Source organism: Salvelinus sp. IW2-2015, unplaced genomic scaffold (genome assembly GCF_002910315.2).
Source record: "Salvelinus sp. IW2-2015 unplaced genomic scaffold, ASM291031v2 Un_scaffold16412, whole genome shotgun sequence".
Taxonomy (NCBI): domain Eukaryota; kingdom Metazoa; phylum Chordata; class Actinopteri; order Salmoniformes; family Salmonidae; genus Salvelinus; species Salvelinus sp. IW2-2015.
This window is the reverse complement of record NW_019957574.1, coordinates 618,694-637,644: the sequence shown is the minus strand read 5'-3', so window position 1 is coordinate 637,644 and position 18,951 is coordinate 618,694. Positions and strand designations below refer to the sequence as shown.

The window sequence follows — 18,951 nt, the reverse complement described above, 5'->3', positions numbered from 1 at the left end:
ATTCCCATGTCCATCACACACGTAAACGGCAATATGCAAAGCTGAGCTGTGTTAGTACGCCACTGACAGAATAAGTGAATATGCAAAGTATTATGTATGTGGCTATATGAGAAATGTATGATGATAAGGGCAACATGCAATGTATGTATTATGTTAAGTGTGTAATGTACAGTGTCTATTTTGTATGCAGCAGTACTGTGTGTTTAAGAAAATTTCCMCCTTCGGACATTAAAGTTCATCCTGTCCTATCCTACATAATAAACCAATTCTATTGAGCAAAACCAAATATTACTTTACCGTTGACAGGCTGCCATCTTGATTGACCCCAGGGGTGTATTCATTTTGCCGAATCTGTTGCAAAATGTTTTGTCTTTTGCAAAACGTTTGGCAACAGAAACGGTTTATTCCAAATGGAAAATGTTTTTCAACGAAAACTAGAGTTTCTATTAAATTCATGTAGGTCCCTCCCGGTTTCGTTCTGTTTGCTTCCGTTTGGTACTTCAATGGTAAACGGTTTCCATTGCAAGACGTAATGAATACACCCCAGGTATGGCTGATTTGGGACTGACATAGTAGAAGTCCTGGTCGGGGGGGGGGGGGGGCACACAGGAGTGACGTGATTGGTGTAGAAGTCTGGGAGGGGGGGGACACTCCTGAGAGAGCCACGTTTAGTAGGCAAATGTAGTGAAATGTGCAGACATTAGTATTGTCATGAATAGAGCAGATGTGATTCCTATTTCTAAACTTCAGCTGTTTGTTACACGTTTCTTTTACTATATTTCGAATATCTAAATATTCCACAAAGACGCGCCCTGTTGAAGTGTCCTATGGGTTTTAGGGAATTGATCTACCATAGAAATACATTTACTAGAATGGGTATATAGAGCCTCTGTCCATGGCATTTTACTGGTAAACTTACGGGCACACTCAAATATAGTGTGCCCGTAATATGGTATTGCTATGCATCATTTGCAAATGGCCACTGGTCCACCATAACAAACCTGTTGACTTGAATGGTGACACCCGTTCTAGTAATTCTCTATTATTATCATTATTACATTGACATTCATAAGGAATACCAGTCCCTTCAACTAGGTTCTCTTTAGCCACATTGTTACTGTACCTGGTGAAAGTCCGTCATCTCCATCATGATCATGCACATCTGCTTGGCAAGGACGATGATGTCGTTGCCATTGTCGTCCCACTTGGCCACTTCGGCGTCCAGCTTGCACTTCTCCTGCCGGAAGCTCTCCACCTGCTCGGCGATCTTCGCCTTCTCCTCCTGAGGCAGCTGGGCCATGATGGCCTGAGAAGGGGCAGGAGGAGGAAGATGTAGGAGGAATTAGAAGAAGATGAGTAGGGGAGTCAAAAAGAGAGGATGAGTAGTGAAAGACATAGGGAGAAGAGGAAGTGGGAGAAAGGGGGAAGAATAGATTGAGGAGGAAAAGAAGGAGTGGAGAGAGAGAAGGAATAATCAAACAATTAAACACTGGCAGTGAAAAGGCTTACTATGATACAACAAATACCAAAGATTAAGCATCAATTGCTCTTCAAATATTTAGCTGGCTGCCACTTTGAGGAGCCTTTATTCCTTAGTATACTCAACGAGAATAGATATAAGAGTTTGACTTTGCCCTTCTGAAAGGCTTCCGAGTAAAGTTATAAACTTGACGATTAATCAACCAGCGCTCCTAAAACCTCTTGACATCTGATACTCGTGAAGAGAAAAATCCATTCCTCTGCTCATTTTGCCGTGAGAATACATTTTGCTCTCTTGCCATAGCCATTTGAGGCAAGTCTGAGATGGCATACATTTCTAGGCAAGGTCACCAGCACAGTAGAGGCCCCGATATTATTTGCGAGATAAATGTCTAATTACTTTACTTCTTATACCAGTCAATGAATAATGTATTTGTTCAACGTTCTGAGGTGAGTGCAGGGGAGAAAAGTAAGTCGGGCTCTATTAGGTTTGTAATATTGATCCAAAACAGAGAAGGAAAGGAAAGATKAAGTATCCATTGCATGGTTGATATTGTTCTTAACCTCACCCTCCCTATACTGCAAAAAGTGAAAATCTAAGCAAGCCTAAATATCTATATATTGAGTAATAATTCACTTAAAATGTGTTTTTGTTCTTACCAAGCTAAATTATCTAACATCATTGGCAGCTACAAATAAGCTAAACTTATTTTTCTTGAAAAAATCTTGAAATAAGATAAATTACTTGTAATTAAGCCTTAGATTTGCTTATTTTAACCAAACAATTTGCGACTGACGTTAGATAATTTAGCTTGGTAAGAAAAAAATAAAACATTTAGGTGAATTATCACTCAATATAAGATATTTAGGTTTGCTTAGATTTCATTTTTTATAGTGTGATTAATGATTTCCTACTCCGTCCTTATTTCCTCGATTTCTCAGCTCCCTCTCAAAGCTCATTGGAGGAGATGTGAGGTAGGGACCTCGGAAGAAAGGTTTTCCAGGCACAGCCTATAAACTCTCCCTATAACACGTAGACTGTCTTTATAAGCATCAGTGGTCTCATTAAGAAATAACTTCCCCCACTCTGCCTCTTTTTCTCTCCTCTCCTCTCTCTCCTCCGTCCGTCTGTCTACGTCCATCCCACATTTCTTTCACAGCGAAGCTGGTGTGTGGGGGTGACCGGCAGGATGAACTCAGCGTGAACGTGTATCACCTTTCACCCATCCCTCCATGGAGGTGTGAGGAAGAGAATAACAACCACAAATGACTCGTCTTCCTCTCATAAAGTACCTCAGAACGGAAGGAAAGAGAGCGTGAGAGATATGCAGAGAGAGGCAAAACTGTTTTAGGTGCCATCAGACACTGCTCTCTCATCACACAGMACCAGCTGTCACCCTACTGATCACTCCCTCGCTACAGTCTCAGAGCCAGATATTATACTTTTGTCAGTGCTGCCCAAGTGGAACCATTTCACCACTGGAGCCTTGCTGGTTTCAGTTTCAGAGCAAGCTGGACCAGGGCTCTTTCTCAATGAGTGTTTTCTTGATTCCTTGTGTCCTCTCGCTCCTCACAAGGTTCTTAAACCGCATTGGTGGAGAAGATCCAAGGACCTTCCCCCTCGGACCCTCTCCTCCAATGGGATTTGAGAAGGAGGCAAGGAGAGAGGACGTGAGGCAAGGMGTCAAGGAGAAAGGAATTGGGCAAGTGCCCATGTTTACATGCTTCAGGTTGGTGTTTGAGTAGTGGTTTAAAGCAGTGGTTCTCAAACCTCTCCTCGGGGACCCATAGCCGTTCTATGTATGTATTTATTTTATTTGTATTTAACCTTTATTTAACTAGGCAATTCAGTTAAGAACAAATTCTCATTTACAATGATGGCCTACCAAAAGGCAAAAGGCGTCCTGCAGGGACGGGGGCTGGGATTAAAAATTGAAAATAAATAAAATATAAATATAGGACAAAACACACATCACGACAAGAGAGACAACACTACATAAAGAGAGAACTAAGACAACAACGTAGCAAGGCAGCAACACATGACAACACAGCATGGTAGCAACACAACATGACAACAACGTGGTAGCAACACAACATGGTAGCAGCACAAAACATGGTACAAACATTATTGGGCACAGACAACAGCACAAAGGGAAAGAAGGTAGAAACAGCAATACATCACACAAAGCAGTCACAACTGTCAGTAAGAGTGTCCATGATTGAGTCTTTGAATGAAGAGATTGAGATCAAACTGTCCAGTTTGAGTTTGTTGCAGCTCGTTCCAGTGGAAATTATTTAACCTTTATTTAACTAGGCAWGTCAGTTATCATCATCTGCACATCTATCACTCCAGTGTTAATTTGCTGAATTGTAATTACTTTGTTACTATGGCMTATTTATTGCCTTACCTCCTTACTCCATTTGCACACACTGTATATAGATTTATCAATTGTTATTGACTGTACTTTTGTTTATCCCATGTGTAACTCTGTGTTGTTGTTTTTTGTTGCACTGCTTTGCTTTATCTTGGCCAGGTTGCAGTTGTAAATGAGAACTTGTTCTCAACTGGCCTACCTGGTTAAATAAAGGTGAAATAAAAACTTTTTTTGTTAAATTAGGGATAGGCGTCTCGTCCAGTGTTGCCAACATAGYGACTTTGTCGCTATATTTAGAGAGTATTCAGAACCCTCTAGCGACACATTTTCAAAAAATCGACTAGCGATAAATCTAGCGACTTTTTCTGGTGTTATTGGAGACTGGCTTAAAATAAATCACTGCACAAAAAKAAATCACTGCATTTGACTCACACAGCCTCAGTCACTTACTCACCTTGTCCACTGTGTGTGTGCCTCTCTGTGACATAAGCTAAACATCTAGCTGGCTAGATCATCATGTCTCAGTCTAAACAATACACTCAAAAATACAGAAAGGAGTGGGAATCAAAAACCCTGAATTCAAAGGCTGGTTGAAGCCGTTGTATTGGAGATGATACACGGGCATACTGCCTGTATTGTAAGGCTGATTTCTACGCCAAACTTAGATGTAAAAAAACACATGACAACTCAAACATACTCAAAAGGCAAAGCCTTATAACAGTTCCACCCAAAAAAAGCTGCCAAAAATTGACTGCAGAAAAGTCTGAGGCCACCATGGCATTAGTTATCGCTGAACACTGTTCCATGCTGGCATGTGATCACATTGGAGAAGCATGTAGAGCTGCTTCCTCAGACTCCACTGCTGCTACCCACTTCAAAATGCACAGGACAAAGTGCACAAAAATGATTAATGGTGTTCTAGCACCATACTTTCTGAAAAAGTTGGTCGCAGATGTGGGTGACCAGCGTTTCAGCCTCCTCCTCGATGAGTCCACGGATGTAAGTGTTTCTAAGTACCTGGGGGTTGTGATAAGGTACTTTAGTGGCACCAAGCAGACAATTGTATCAACATTTCTGGGGCTTGTTGAGTTGGAGGGAGGAGATGCCAACTCTATAGCCCGTGCTGTTGTGGCTTTCCTCGAGAAGTGTCATCTTAAAAAGAGAAACTCCTGGGGATAGGGACTGACAATGCCTCTGTTATGACGGGGATTAACAATGGGGTCCATAAAGTGCTGAAGGAGGAGTATGGCCACAATTATCTGGTTCTTATTCGCTGTGTGTGCCACTCTCTGCAGCTTGCTGTAAGTCCTGCTTCCAATGACACCATCCCCCGTAGTGTGGAGTACTTGGTACGAGAGACTTATAACTGGTTTTCAGTGTCTCCAAAGCGCAGGGAGGCCTACAAGGCCATATATGAGACCATCAACTGTGGGGAGAAACCTTTACAGATAACCAAGGTGTGCCACACGTTGGCTCTCCATTGAACCCGCGGTTTCATGCATTTTGGACCAGTGGGAGGAGCTTAGGCTGCATTTCGCAGTCACCAAGTCCAGTGAACACTGCTACATGGCTGAGGTTTATTACTCCATGTACAGTGATCCTCAAAACATATTGTATCTGACTTTTTTGAAGTCAGTGCTGGGTGAGGTACAGTTGGCCATCAAGGCTTTTGAGGGAGAGCAAGTAGATCCTCTTAAGCTACTTGACAGCTTGGTTAGCCTGATCAAGTCTGTGAGCAGCCGGGTGCTGAATCCACTGGCAAATGTTGATGTACTCAAAGGGCCAATAGATGGATACATCAGTCCCAAACCGTACTGTGGTTACCTTTTTGAGTCAAAGGCAGCTGAGCTCCACCTTGCGSCTGAGGATGGCCAATTATGCAAATTAAGTGATGACATCATTTAGCGATTTCTAGCGACTTTTAGAACAGCCAATAGCTACTTTCCTTACTGAGGAGTTGGCAACACTGGGGACAGTTGTAAATCACGCAGCGCTGTGTGTCACGATCGCAGATTTTAGAGAAACAACAAATGTCGGTACATATAAGTGTCTTATATCGGCTGAAAGCTTAAATTCTTGTTAATATAACTGCACTGTYCAATTTACAGTAGCTATTACTATGAAGAAAAATGCCATGCTATTGTTTGAGCAGAGCTCCTAACAACAAAACACTTTTTTCATCGCGATAGGTTTGATAAATTCAGGTGAAACGTGTACTTACATTCTGAAATCTTGCTCTGATTTATCATCCAAAGGGTCCCAGAGATAAAATGAAGTGTTGTTTTGTTAGATAAAATCCTTCTTCATATCCTAAAAAGGTCCATATAGCATGTACGATCGATTTTTTTATTTCCACTTGTTCAATTTGCAAGGAAAGGAATCTGTGAAAATCTAACCCTAAACGTAGTTTCAACCAGTCAAATCACGTTCATATTTATTCCTCAGAGGTCCTAGAACGTAACCAGACTTCACTGTATCATTAGGAGTGTAGTATATCCTATAGGACACCAAATTTGGTCAGAGAGCGATGCCTTCATGGCACGCCGATGACGCGGGCAGTCTTGATTGACTGTAACTTTGTCAAATAAGCACCAATTAAGGTCAAACAATGCTAGCTAGATAGCCAATGACGGGAGTATGCGGAAACCCAGTATATGTCGCAAAATGTGGCTGCTAATCTTGTGCGACAGCAAGCCTTTTCCTTTTGGACAAAAATTATAATATGGAGTTATGAAGTTATGAAAACTGTGTGTTTTGCAAATGTTGAACTTATAAAATGGCTACTAATACTGGAAAAGCTAAATCAAAGTCCAAGTAATACAGATTTGACAATATTCTTGCAGAAAAATGTAATGTGAATGTAAATGTCTCCTTCACGATTTGCCCAAATRTACCTGGGTGACTTCACTCTAAATGTCATGTAGTTTGCTCATACTTCAAGTTATCCGTCTGAAAGTTTGCACATACACTGCTGCCATTTGTGGAACYAATTACAACCAGCGTTATGGCTAGATTTGGGACCTTTCTCTTGCATTTCAAAGATGGTGGTAGGGAGAAAATAAAACGGTTGTTTTTTTCTTTGTATTTTCTTCTACCAGATCTATTGTGTTATATTCTCCTACATTCAATTTAMATTTCCACAGACTTCAAAGTGTTTCCTTTCAAATGTTACCAATAATATGCATATCCTTGCTTCAGGGCCTGAGCTACAGGCAGTTAGATTCGGGTATGTCATTTTAGGTGAAAATTGAAAAAAGGGGGCTATCCCTAAGAAGTTTTAAGAACACATTTATATTTACAATGATGGTCTAGGAACAGTAGGTAACTGCCAAGTTCAGCGGCAGAACAACAGATTTTTACCTTGTCAGCTCGGGATTCGATCTAGCAACCTTTCGGGTACTGGCTCAACGCTCTAACCACTAGGCTACCTGCCTACCCAAAAAATTTATTCATTCCCTGACCGGGAAATGAACCCGGGCCACTGCGGTGAGAGCGCCAAATCCTAACCATTAGACCAGCAGGGAAAGCTGTAGGCCGAATGGTAAAGAACATCTAGCCGCTCGAGAGCACCCTTACCTGTTGATCTATAAATTATGTCTCCGTAATCTAGCATAGGTAGGATGGTAATCTGAATCAGGAATAGTTTGGTAGCTGGGGTGAAAGAGGAGCGATTACGATAGAGGAAACCAAGTCTAGATTTAACTTTAGCCTGCARCTTTGATATGTACTGAGAGAAGGACAGTGCACCGTCTAGCCATACTCCCAAGTACTTGTATGAGGTGACTACATCAAGCTCTAAACCCTCAGAGGTAGTAATCACACCTGGGGAAAAGGGGGGAAAAGGGCATTCTTCTTACCAAACCACATGACCTTTGTTTTGGAGGTGTTCATAACTAGATTAAGGGTAGAGAAAGCTTGTTGGACACTAAGAAAGCTTTGTTGCAGAGTATTTAACACAAAATCCGGGGAGGGGCCAGCTGAGTATAACATGCTGACCAGACCGGACACGTCGCTTGCGCGAGCGTCGTAATAATGTAATAATGTTATTCAATTATTGCACCCACACTGCTTGCGCGCCCCAACGAGCGTCTGCGACACCAAGGATGTCGTTCCTATTTCTGACGCAGATCGCGCAGCTTGTCCTGCCTCTCCCATCTCCTCATTGGTTTATAGAAGCAGGTACCCACGTGCCATCTCCTCATTGGTTTATATAAGCAGGTACCCACGTGCCGTCTCCTCATTGGTTATACCCACGTGGGTGATAGAAAAACAAACTGTTTTGCCGGTAGTCGTGGTAATACAATGAAAGTTTAGATGCGATCACCATATAATTTAAACGATGAAAAAGCCTGGAAGGAGGAGAGATGACTAGAAACGATTCGGTTGGCCGTTTTATGTGAGGATTAATTGTCGGAGTAGAGATCCTTGTGCATTTCAGGTAAAATAACAACTCAATGTTTATATCCCAGGACAAATTAGCTAGCAACAGCAAGCTAGCTAAATGCAAGCTAACTAGCTAAATTACCATACATGTTTAATGCTTTTCGACCTGTCTCCAAATTAATGTCATTGGTTCAGAGTTTGTTTTGATATTTTAATCTGCGTGTCGTGATCGCGTTTGGTGTGGGGGGGCAAAGTAAATGTATGCACGATAGCGCACGATGGCGCACGCGCGCAGCCGGTTTGGGCAAGGTGTAAGACTGTATTTGATCTATTCCAGAGCAAGCACACCTGATTCAACTTCTCAACCAATTAGATGAATCAGTTATGCTTGTTCAGGGCTAAAAAAAAATTGTGAAACGTCAGGTGAGACCATTCTAGCTAATGAGAGAGCAGATACCCGTGTGAACAACCACAACGATCCATGCTATCCGGGATCCTTGGGACGTACCTAACCAATTGAAGTTGCAATTTAAAATGGTTAAAGTACTGGTTATGGTTAAGGTAAGGGTTAGGGTTAGGGTGGGGGTTAGGGTTTAGGGTATGTCCCAAGGATCCCGGATGGCACTAACAGCACAATTCTGAAATAAAGTGTTTTATCTCAAAGATACCGGTATGTCACGTGTCCTACCTATATCAGTACACTCGTACAACCTAAGCATTACAAAACKTATATTCGATGAAATAAAATCATGTAGCAAATAAGCTTTTATATTTTTGTTGACCAAACTCATTTACCTCCATACAAAAACGAATCGTGTGGTGAGTAAAAAAACGCCAACTGCTGGAGAAGACAGATTTTGGGCAGAGTTATCCCTCTCACTTCACCTCGTCCTCTGTTTAAACCAATGCATACACATAAACAAACCTAACCCCTACAGTGTTGAGTGCAGYTAGATTTTGTCCAGCTGCTCTGTTTCAAAACACACACCACACAACGTGCCGCCTATCCTCATAAACAACAACATGGGTGGGTGAGAACGGCGGTAGGTAAAAGTTAAACACACGGCAGTGTTGGTCTGTAATTAAACCCAACAGGAACCGACATTACAAGTCAAGAGGGAAATCCACAGGGGAAGCTTTCTCTTGTAGCACTCTTCATAGACACTGAATACAGACACGCTCTGTTAAATATCACATTTAATGTGAGACTGAGCAGCCAACCAGAGGGCAGGTGGGAAGAAGTCCTGTATTAAACTCCAAGTGGAATCAATCCTGACAGATTAGTGCGTACACCGAGAGAGAGAGAGAGAGAGAGAGAGCCCCATCCTGACCGTGGGCGACGCCTCAGCACCACGCCTCCACGGACCCCCACAGTCAGGGGTCAGACATTAGCATTCCCTCACCAGCCACATCTATTATTCACTGATCACTAATTATACAGGGTGCCAGCGGAGCAGGTGGACACTGCCATGATAGTGAGGAGCATGGGGTCTATTCATTAATGCACACCGTAGCAGAATTTTTTGCAACAGAAAACAAAAACAAGTGTTCTTATTGGACAAGTTCAGGTAGTCCTTCCCTGTAGCAAATAATCTGGTTAAAATGTCAATAGCTACACACTATCTAGTGGTAAGAATAAAGCCTACGTGAGTTGTGTGAATTCCTCACATCCTCTCTCCGGTGTTGCTCAATAAAATACTTGACATAGTTTTTGAAAACCTAGATCTATTCTCAATTATTATAATCCAATATTTCCCCAATATATTTATTCAGTATATTTGATATATTACAGTATATGCATGCACTGTGTGAATCAGGAGAATGTTTGTACTGTGTTGAAATCTTCACTCTTGTTCAGAAATCTGAAACCACACTGAAAACGGCAGTGGATAAGCTGACAGAGAAATTCCTCTAGCTGCTAATTCCAGACCAGTGACGTCGCTGACCAAGACATTGTGAAACCTGAGTTGACCAGATCGAACCATGTATTTTAAAATAGCATGTTAGCTCTCTGTTAAACATCATGTTCAACATTAGTAAACTCAGCAAAAAAAGAAACGTCCTCTCACTGTCAACTGCGTTTATTTTCAGCAAACTTAACATGTGTAAATATTTGTATGAACATAACAAGACTCAACAACTGAGACATAAACTGAACAAGTTCCACACACATATGACTAACAGAAATGGAATAATGTGCCCCTGAACAAAGGCGGGGGTTCAAAATCAAAAGTAACAGTCAGTATCTGGTGTGGCCACCAGCTGCATTAMGTACTGCAGTGCATCTCCTCCTCATGGACTGCACCAGATTTGCTGTGAGATGTTACCTCACTCTTGCACCAAGGCACCTTGCAAAGTTCCCCGGCATTTCTGGTGGGAATGGCCCTACCCTCACCGCTGACTCCAACAGGTCCTGACGTGCTCAATGGGATTGAGATCCGGGCTCTTTGCTGGCCATGGGAGAACACTGACATTCCTGTCTTGCAGGAAATCACGCACAGAACGAGCAGTATAGTATGGCTGGTGGCATTGTCATGCTGGAGGGTCATGTCAGGATGAGCCTGCAGAAGGGGTACGCACATGAGGGAGGAGGATGTCTTCCCTGTAACGCCACAGCGTTGAGATTGCCTGCAATGACAACAAGCTCAGTCCAGTGACACACCCCCAGACCATGAGGGAACTCCACCTCCAAATTGGATCCCGCTCCAGAGTACAGGCTCCGGTGTAACGCTCATTCCTTCGACAATAACCTGAATCCGACCATCACCCTGGTGAGACAAAACCGTGACTCGTCAGTGAAGAGCACTTTTTGCCAGTCTGTCTCTCCAGCGTTGGTGAGTTTTGTGCCATAGCGTGACGTTGTTGCCTTATAACAGGCCTAACAGCCTCAAGTCCAGCCTCTCTCAGCCTATTGCGACAGTCTGAGCACTGATGAGAGGGATTGTGCGTTCCTGTGTGTAACTCGGCAGTTGTTGTTGCCATCCTGTACCTGTCCCGCAGGTGTGATGTCAGATGGTACCGATCCTGTGCAGGTGTTGTTACACGTGGTCTGCCACTGCGAGATGATCAGCTGACGTCCTGTCTCCCTGGGCGCTGTCTTTAGGCGTCTCACAGTACGGACATCGCAATTTATTGCCCTGGCCACATCTGCAGTCCTCATGCTTCCTTGCAGCATGCCTATGGCACGTTCACGCAGATGAGCAGGGACCCTGGGCATCTTTCTTTTGTGTGTTTATCAGAGTCATAGAAAGGCCTCTTAGTATTTTAATGACTGTGACCTTAATTGCCTACCGTCTGTAAGCTGTTAGTGTCTTAACGACCGTTCCACAGGTGCATGTTCATTAATTGTTTATGGTTCATTGAACAAGCATGGGAAACTGTGTTTAAACCCTTTACAATGAAGATCTGTGAAGTTATTTGGATTTTACGAATTATCTTTGAAAGACAGGGTCCTGAAAAAGGGACATTTCTTTTTGTTGCCGAGTTTAGTTTTCAACTGTGAGCTCTATAATTATATGTTGTAGTGATGACTGAGGAATCTTCTCATGTCGACCAATCTAATGTATGGCCAGTTTTGGGCCCACCAATTGCGTGTGAATTGGCATCCTCTAAGACATGTATCTTGACATTTATTTTCAAGGCGTTTGTTGAAGCGCAAACCCTTACACCGAGGTGTATTACAATAGTATTGGATCTGCGTAACCTGTTAAAAAACATCTTAGGGCTGCAATCCCGTTAACGGGATCGATATGACAACAGCCAGTGAAAGTGCAGGGCGCCAAATTCAAACAACAGAATTCTCATAATTAAAATTCCTCAAACATACAACTATCTTATACCATTTTAAAGGTAATCTTGTTGTTAATCCCACGACAGTGTCCGATTTCAAAAAGGCTTTACAGCGAAAGCACCACAAACGATTATGTTAGGTCACCGCCAAATCACAGAAAAASACAGCCATTTTTCCAGCCAAAGACAGGAGTCACAAAAAGCAGAAATAGAGATAAAATTAATCACTAACCTTTGATGATCTTCATCAGATGACACTCATAGGACTTATTGATGACACTCAATGCACTTATTGATGAAGCTGGTGACTGAGGTGGTATACTCCTCAATGCCATTGGATGAATCCCGGAACATATTCCAGTGTGTGCTAGCAAAACAGTCCTGTAGCGTAGCATCCGCGTCATCTGACCACTTCCGTATTGAGTGAGTCACTGGTAYTTCCTGTTTTAGTTTTTGCTTGTAAGCAGGAACCCGGAGGATATAATGGTTATGGTTCGATTTGCCAAATGGAGGGYGAGGGAGAGCTTTGGTGGTCTAGAGTTTTTTTCCCCTCTAGTTGCACATGTGACATGCTGGTAGAAATKAGGTAAAACGGATTTAAGTTTGCCTGTATTAAAGTCCCCGGCCACTAGGAGCGCTGTTCTGGATGAGCATTTTCTTGTTTGCTTATGGCCTTATACAGCTCGTTGAGTGCGGTCTTAGTGCCAGAATAAGTTTGTGGTGGTAAATAGACGACTACAAAAATATAGATGAAAACTCTCTTAGTAGGTATGGTCTACAGCTTATCATGAGGTACTCTACCTCAGGCCAGCAATACCTTTAGACATCACGCACCAGCTGTTATTGACAAATAGACATACACCCCCACCCCTCGTGTTACCGGACGTAGCTGTTCTGTCCTGCCGATCAACAGAAAACCCAGCCAACTGTATATTATCCGTGTCGTAGTTCAGCCACTACTAGGTGCAACATAAGATATTACAGTTTTTAATGTCCCGYTGGTAGGATAGTCTCGAGCAGAGCTCATCCAGTTTATTCTCCAGTGATCGCACGTTGGCTAATGGAACAAATGGTAGTGGCAGGTTACTCACTCGCTGACAAATTCTCACAAGGCACCCTGATCTGAGCCCCCTGTATTTCCTTATTTTCTTCATGCGAATGACGGGGATTTGGGCCTTGTCCAGGAACAACATTTTATCCTTCACATCAGAGTCATTAAAGAAATAATCTTCGTCCAGTTCAAGGTGAGTAATCGCTGTTCTGATTTCCAGAAGCTCTTTTCGGTCATAAGAGACAGTAGCATCAACATTATGTACAAAATAAGTTACAAACAATGCGAAAAGACATACAAAATTGGTAAAATGGCAGCCATCCCCTCAGGCGCCAATCTTTATTGAGGATGTTCAAATGGAGAGCTACACCTGCTAATAAACCAATCAAGAACATCACTTGCAACATGGTCACAGCAGCAATGCCTTATGGGGTGTGAAGTCTTTTTGGTGGCAGACATTTTGAGCTACCCTCTTTAGAGGGAGGCAGGCAGTTGAAAKAAATTTKCCCCAACCAAGTTCACCTTTCTCCAGGGGCACTATGGCCAGACCTGGTATTGCTGGAAGGCCATGTAATCATTTTGACACAGGAAGTGTCAGACAATCAGTAAAACCACATTGAAAACAACAACTCAAACTGAAATGAAATGGATCTTGGTCAGCTAGCAACTGCAAACACAAAAAAGACATAAAGCAGAGGTAGAAAAAAGGTTGACTTGTCTATCTTGGCAACATGGCCAGCTCTGGCTGTCACACACCTGTGTCAAGTCTAATTGGAGAGTCACAACCTCAAACAGTGAAGCCTTATGGAAAAGTATTTAGGAGTACATTTCCCTGATTTTKGCACAATACACGCAACTATTTCTTAACTATGTCACCTCTTACCTCTCTCAATTAAGTGTTTACCACTACTGTAAAAAAGTGTATTGACAATTTTACAGGTCTGGTTCCAATTCCTCTGCTGAATTAAAGGGAATCYACCCCGACTGTCCATGAAATAAAGATGGCGGCTCAAAAGGTTAGTTTAGTGCTCAAACTTTCTCAATTGAGCTTTACAAAGAAACACAGGGGCCAATTGGGATGTCATAATAGGAGGTGGGGGGGAAGGGAAGGTACTAGGTGAGGGTCTTTTTTTCTTCTCCCGCTCTCCAGAATTCACTTATCCCAAAATCCCTTCCCTTGCTTACTGATAACAACAAGAGCGGGCCTTTGGAGCTTAGTGCAGTGGCAAATCCCATCCTATAGAGTACGTGCCAATACACTCAGCGGCTCGGCAGGGATTAGGCAYGGCGCTTTCCAGGTTTCTTCACAGGCAGGGGCATTGCAAAATTACTTTAATTTGTTTCATTTGAAATAAACTGCCCAGACACTAGCGAGTTCAATTTTATGGCTGACCTATCAACAGTGTTATCCAATCACTGTGTTAGAAGACAGCTAAGGAGGGGTGCTTTGTGTGTGTGTATGTGTCTCTCTGTGTGTGTGCATGTGTGCTTTTTTGCATGTACAGTGCCTTGAAAAARTATTCATCCCACTTGGCGTTTTTTCCTATTTTGTTGCATTACAACCTGTAATTTAAATTGATTTTTATTTGGATTTCATGTAATGGACTTACTCAAAATAGTCCAAATTGGTGAAGTGAAATTTAAAAAATAACATGTTTTAAAAAATTATAAAAAATAAAAAACGGAAAAGTGGTGAATACATATGTATTCATATGTATTCAATCTTTATTATTCTACATTATTATTCTACATTCAATCTTTATTGAATTCTTTGTAAAGCCCCTAAATAAGATCTGGTGCAACCAATTACCTTCAGAAGTCACATAATTAGTTAAATAAAGTCCACCTGTGTGCAAGTGTCACATGATCTGTCACATTATCTCAGTATATATACACCTATTCTGAAAGGCACCAGAATCTRCAATACCACGCATCAAGGGGCACCACCAAGCAAGCGGCACCATGAAGACCAAGGAGGCTCTCCAAACAGGTCAGGGACAAAGTTGTGGAAAGTACAGATCAGGGTTGGGTTATAAAAAAATATCCAAAACTTTGAACATCCCACAGAGCACCATTAAATCCATTATTWAAAAATTGAAAGAATATGGCACCACAACAAACCTGCCAAGAGAGGGCCATCCACCAAAACTCACAAGGTGGCAAGGAGGGCATTTATCAGAGAGGCAACAACGAGACCAAAGATAACCCTGAAGGAGCTGCAAAGCTCCACAKCAGAGATTGGAGTATCTGTCCATAGGACCACTTTAAGTCATACACTACACAGAGCTGGACTTTACGGAAGAGTGGCCAGAAAAAAAGACATTGCTTAAAGAAAAAAGGCATGTGGTAGACTCCCCAAACATATGGAAGAAGGTACTCTGGTCAGATGAGACAAAAATGTTGCTTTTTGGCCATCAAGGAAAAYGCTATGTCTGGCGCAAACCCAACACCTCTGATCACCCTGAGAATACCATCCCCACAGTGAAGCATGGTGGTGGCAGCATCATGCTGTGGGGATGTTTTTCATTGGCAGGGACTGGGAAACTGGTCAGAATTGAAGGAATGATGATGGCGCTAAATACAGGGAATTCTTGAGGGACCTGTTTCAGTTCTTCCAGAAGGATTTTGAGGCTCGGATGGAGGTTCACCTGCAGCAGGACAACTGACCTAAGCATACTGCTAAGGCAACACTTCGAGTGGTTTAAGGGAAACATTTACATGTCTTGAATGGCCTAGTCAAAGCCAGAACCTCAATCCAATTGAGAATCTGTGCTATGATTAAAGATTGCTGTATACCAGCGGAACCCATCCAACTTGAAGGAGCTGGAGCAGTTTTGCTTGAAGAATGGGCAAAATCCAGTGGCTAGATGTGCAAGCTTATAGAGACATACCTCAATAGACTTGCAGCGCTGTAATTGCTGCAAAAGGTGGCTCTACAAAGTATTGACTTGGGGGGGTGAATAGTTATGCACGCTCACGTTTTCATATTTTTTTGTCTTATTTTTTTTGTTTCACTATATAAAATATTTTGCATCTTCAAAGTGGTAGGCATGTTGTATAAATCAAATGATACACACACCCAAAAAAAATACATTTTAATTCCAGGGTTGTAAGGGCACAAAATAGGAAAATGCAAGGGGGGTGAATCCTTTCGCAAGCCATTGTATGTGCGTGTCTCTCTGTGTGAGTATGTGTGTGTGGACGACAAAAGACAGAGTGAGAAAGAGGTGTGTGTTTGCTCCCTCTTATTATGCATGTTTGATACTAATAACTCAGCTCTATGCATAAGTATAATAGAAGTGACAAGCGGAGCACTGCCACACAGGAAAAGCGACGCGAACAAAGGCTTCGGGGCCGCCCCGGATTACTGAAGAGGGGGGGGTGGGGGGGGGGAGAAAAACAGAGAGAGAGAAAAAGGAAGAGTGAGAGGGAGAGAAGCAAGTAAATAAAGCTTGTTCCGCTGGAGATCGACGCCATAATGGCGGTGTAAATATTGTTGTGCAGTCAATCAACAAAAATATACTTTGCATAACACCCTGTAGTGTCAGATGTGTTGCATCTCAGGTGGAACTAGGGGAGAAGGAGAGAGAGAGAGGAGAGAGAGGGCTAATTAGTTTTGTGGTTTGTGTGTGTTTTGACACAAAGAGAGCCCACGGGGCGAACGTCAGTTAAACGTCTAGTCTTGATTTTACAACTTGGTTGAGTTGTCACTATCGTGAATTCCGACGTGAAATCATGGCAAAGGATTTAGGTTCAAAGTTCAGTGAAAAAAATAGAAAAAAGCTCCATAATTTCTTACATTGATACACACTTTGCAAATCCAATCAGTTTTTCCACATTGATTTTTTGGTTGAAATTATGTGAAAAACTCTTGATTGAACCGTTTTGCCCAGTGGGGAGTAGATAACCTCGTGTCAGCGCTGTGTGTCTGCATGGATCACCTACACATGAAAGGACAGTGGGTGTAAACCTGGACATGCTCGCCATGTCAGCTCACACTGAGGAGACACAGAAGATGGCTGATCACCTTTCTTCTCGTCATTCTAATAACAAGACCGCTGCTGGTGTGCCAATTGGTACTTTCGTCTTCACATTAACGGTGACGCAGGTCAATAGGGTTTACCTGATGACTGTACAGGAGGTTAGGGCGAGTGGCACGGACCCTGTGGCTAGGCTAACCAACGTGCTTTTATGTGTTTTGTCTATGTGAAATGTGAAGTGTATGTGTCTGTGTGTGTGTCGTGTGTGTGTGTGTCGTCGTGGTGGTGTGGTGTGTGGTGTGGTGTGTGTGTGTGTTGTGTGTGTGGTGTGTTTGTTGTACGTATACAGTAAGTAATGTATCGCTATGGCTGATATACTGTATGTGAGTGTGTGCATGGCGTCATGATGTGTGTGCGCATGAGTAGTGTGTAGAAGTGTGCTCAGCAGCATGTTATACATATCATGTGCATGTCTACATTTCTAAATGAATAGCACCCATTTATGTCAAGTGGCATCCATTTTCAACATATGAAGCATGCACTTCAAACTAACTAGCAGCAGGAGGTATAGTCCACTCACACAGTTGCAAAGAACCTAAAAAACACTTGTAAACTCTGTGTGATGCGCTTGCGCTCAGATGGCCCTCGCTGCAGGGGGTCGTGGGTGTGTGTGTGCTCGTGTGTGAGCCACGGGACACTGTGGGACGACTCAGTGGGATTCGATGAGACCCAACTGTCCCCACTTCATACCCTGGCAAAACAGGCGCCGGACCCCCTGCCGGAACCCCTACCAATCTCCCTGAACAATGGCTGTCTGTGCTCCCAAAAGTATAGTACTGTGCCCGCCTTATGGCCAAAGTTAGGTGTTATAATCATGGAGTTTGACACAACCGTTCTCTCTGTTTATTTTCTGCTCCTTTCAACTTTTTGACGGCTTCGTTTGGAGAGAGACGTCCGTACAGCAGACATCGTCATTTCCGTTCTCGTTATTTCCGGTCACAACTTGTAGACTTGTTTACRTGCTGCTGTGAGATTTGTTGCTAACATTTGTTCGCTACTTGCCAACTTTACGGTTTTATATTTTTTTTTTTTTCCCTCGCTTGACTTTTTTCATTCAACTTTTTCACCCCGGACGCTTTATCTGGACATGGTTCTACACGACCTCCACCGGCCGAAGCTAAGTAGTAACAGTAACATTATGCCTTCTAATTGCAGTCGCTGTACTCATAATATACAGGAGAACGATCACCTTAAGGCGAGGATAGCCGTGCTGTAAGCCCAGCTTCAGACGCAATCGTCATTTAAGTGTAGGAAAGGATGAAACAGCGTCTGTGCCACCAATAAGTACAGATAGTAGTATAAATCCCCTCGCACGGTCCCCGCAGCCGGACAACTTTCTCATGGCTTCTGGAAGGGAATGCTGTAGGAATGCTCAACCGGTGTCGCTCATTCAGCCGACAGAAACTTTCAACCGGTTCTCCCCATTAAGAAAAGAGTCAGAGTCAGAGTATTCTCTGGTCTCTCCTCCACCCGTTACAGGGTCTGAGACGCCGAAGCCTCCCAGCATTAGCTCTGATAAATTGAACACCCTAGTCAATGGTGACTCCATTACCCGTAGTATTAGACTTAAAAATAATCATCCAGCGATCGTACGCTGTTTACCAGGAGGCAGGGCTACCAACTTTAAGGCTAATCTGAAGATGGTGCTGGCTAAGGCTAAAACTGGCGAGTGTACATTCGTGGCCAAAAGTTTTGAGAATTACACAAATATTAATTTCCACAAAGTTTGCTGCTTCAGTGTCTTTAGATATTTTTGTCAGACGTTACTATGGAATACTGAAGTATAATTACAAGCATTTCATAAGTGTCAAAGGCTTTTATTGACAATTAAATG

The 18,951-nt window shown here is 42.8% G+C and overlaps 1 protein-coding gene across 1 annotated transcript in view; it reads right to left on the bottom strand.

The window, feature by feature from the left end:
• LOC112080654 (catenin alpha-2-like) overlaps positions 1-18,951 on the bottom strand; it is a 611,175-nt gene that overhangs the window by 26,435 nt on the left and 565,789 nt on the right. Inside the window, 1 exon segment of the mRNA XM_070442653.1 lies at positions 1,124-1,306. Coding sequence (XP_070298754.1) covers positions 1,124-1,306 — 183 coding nt within the window.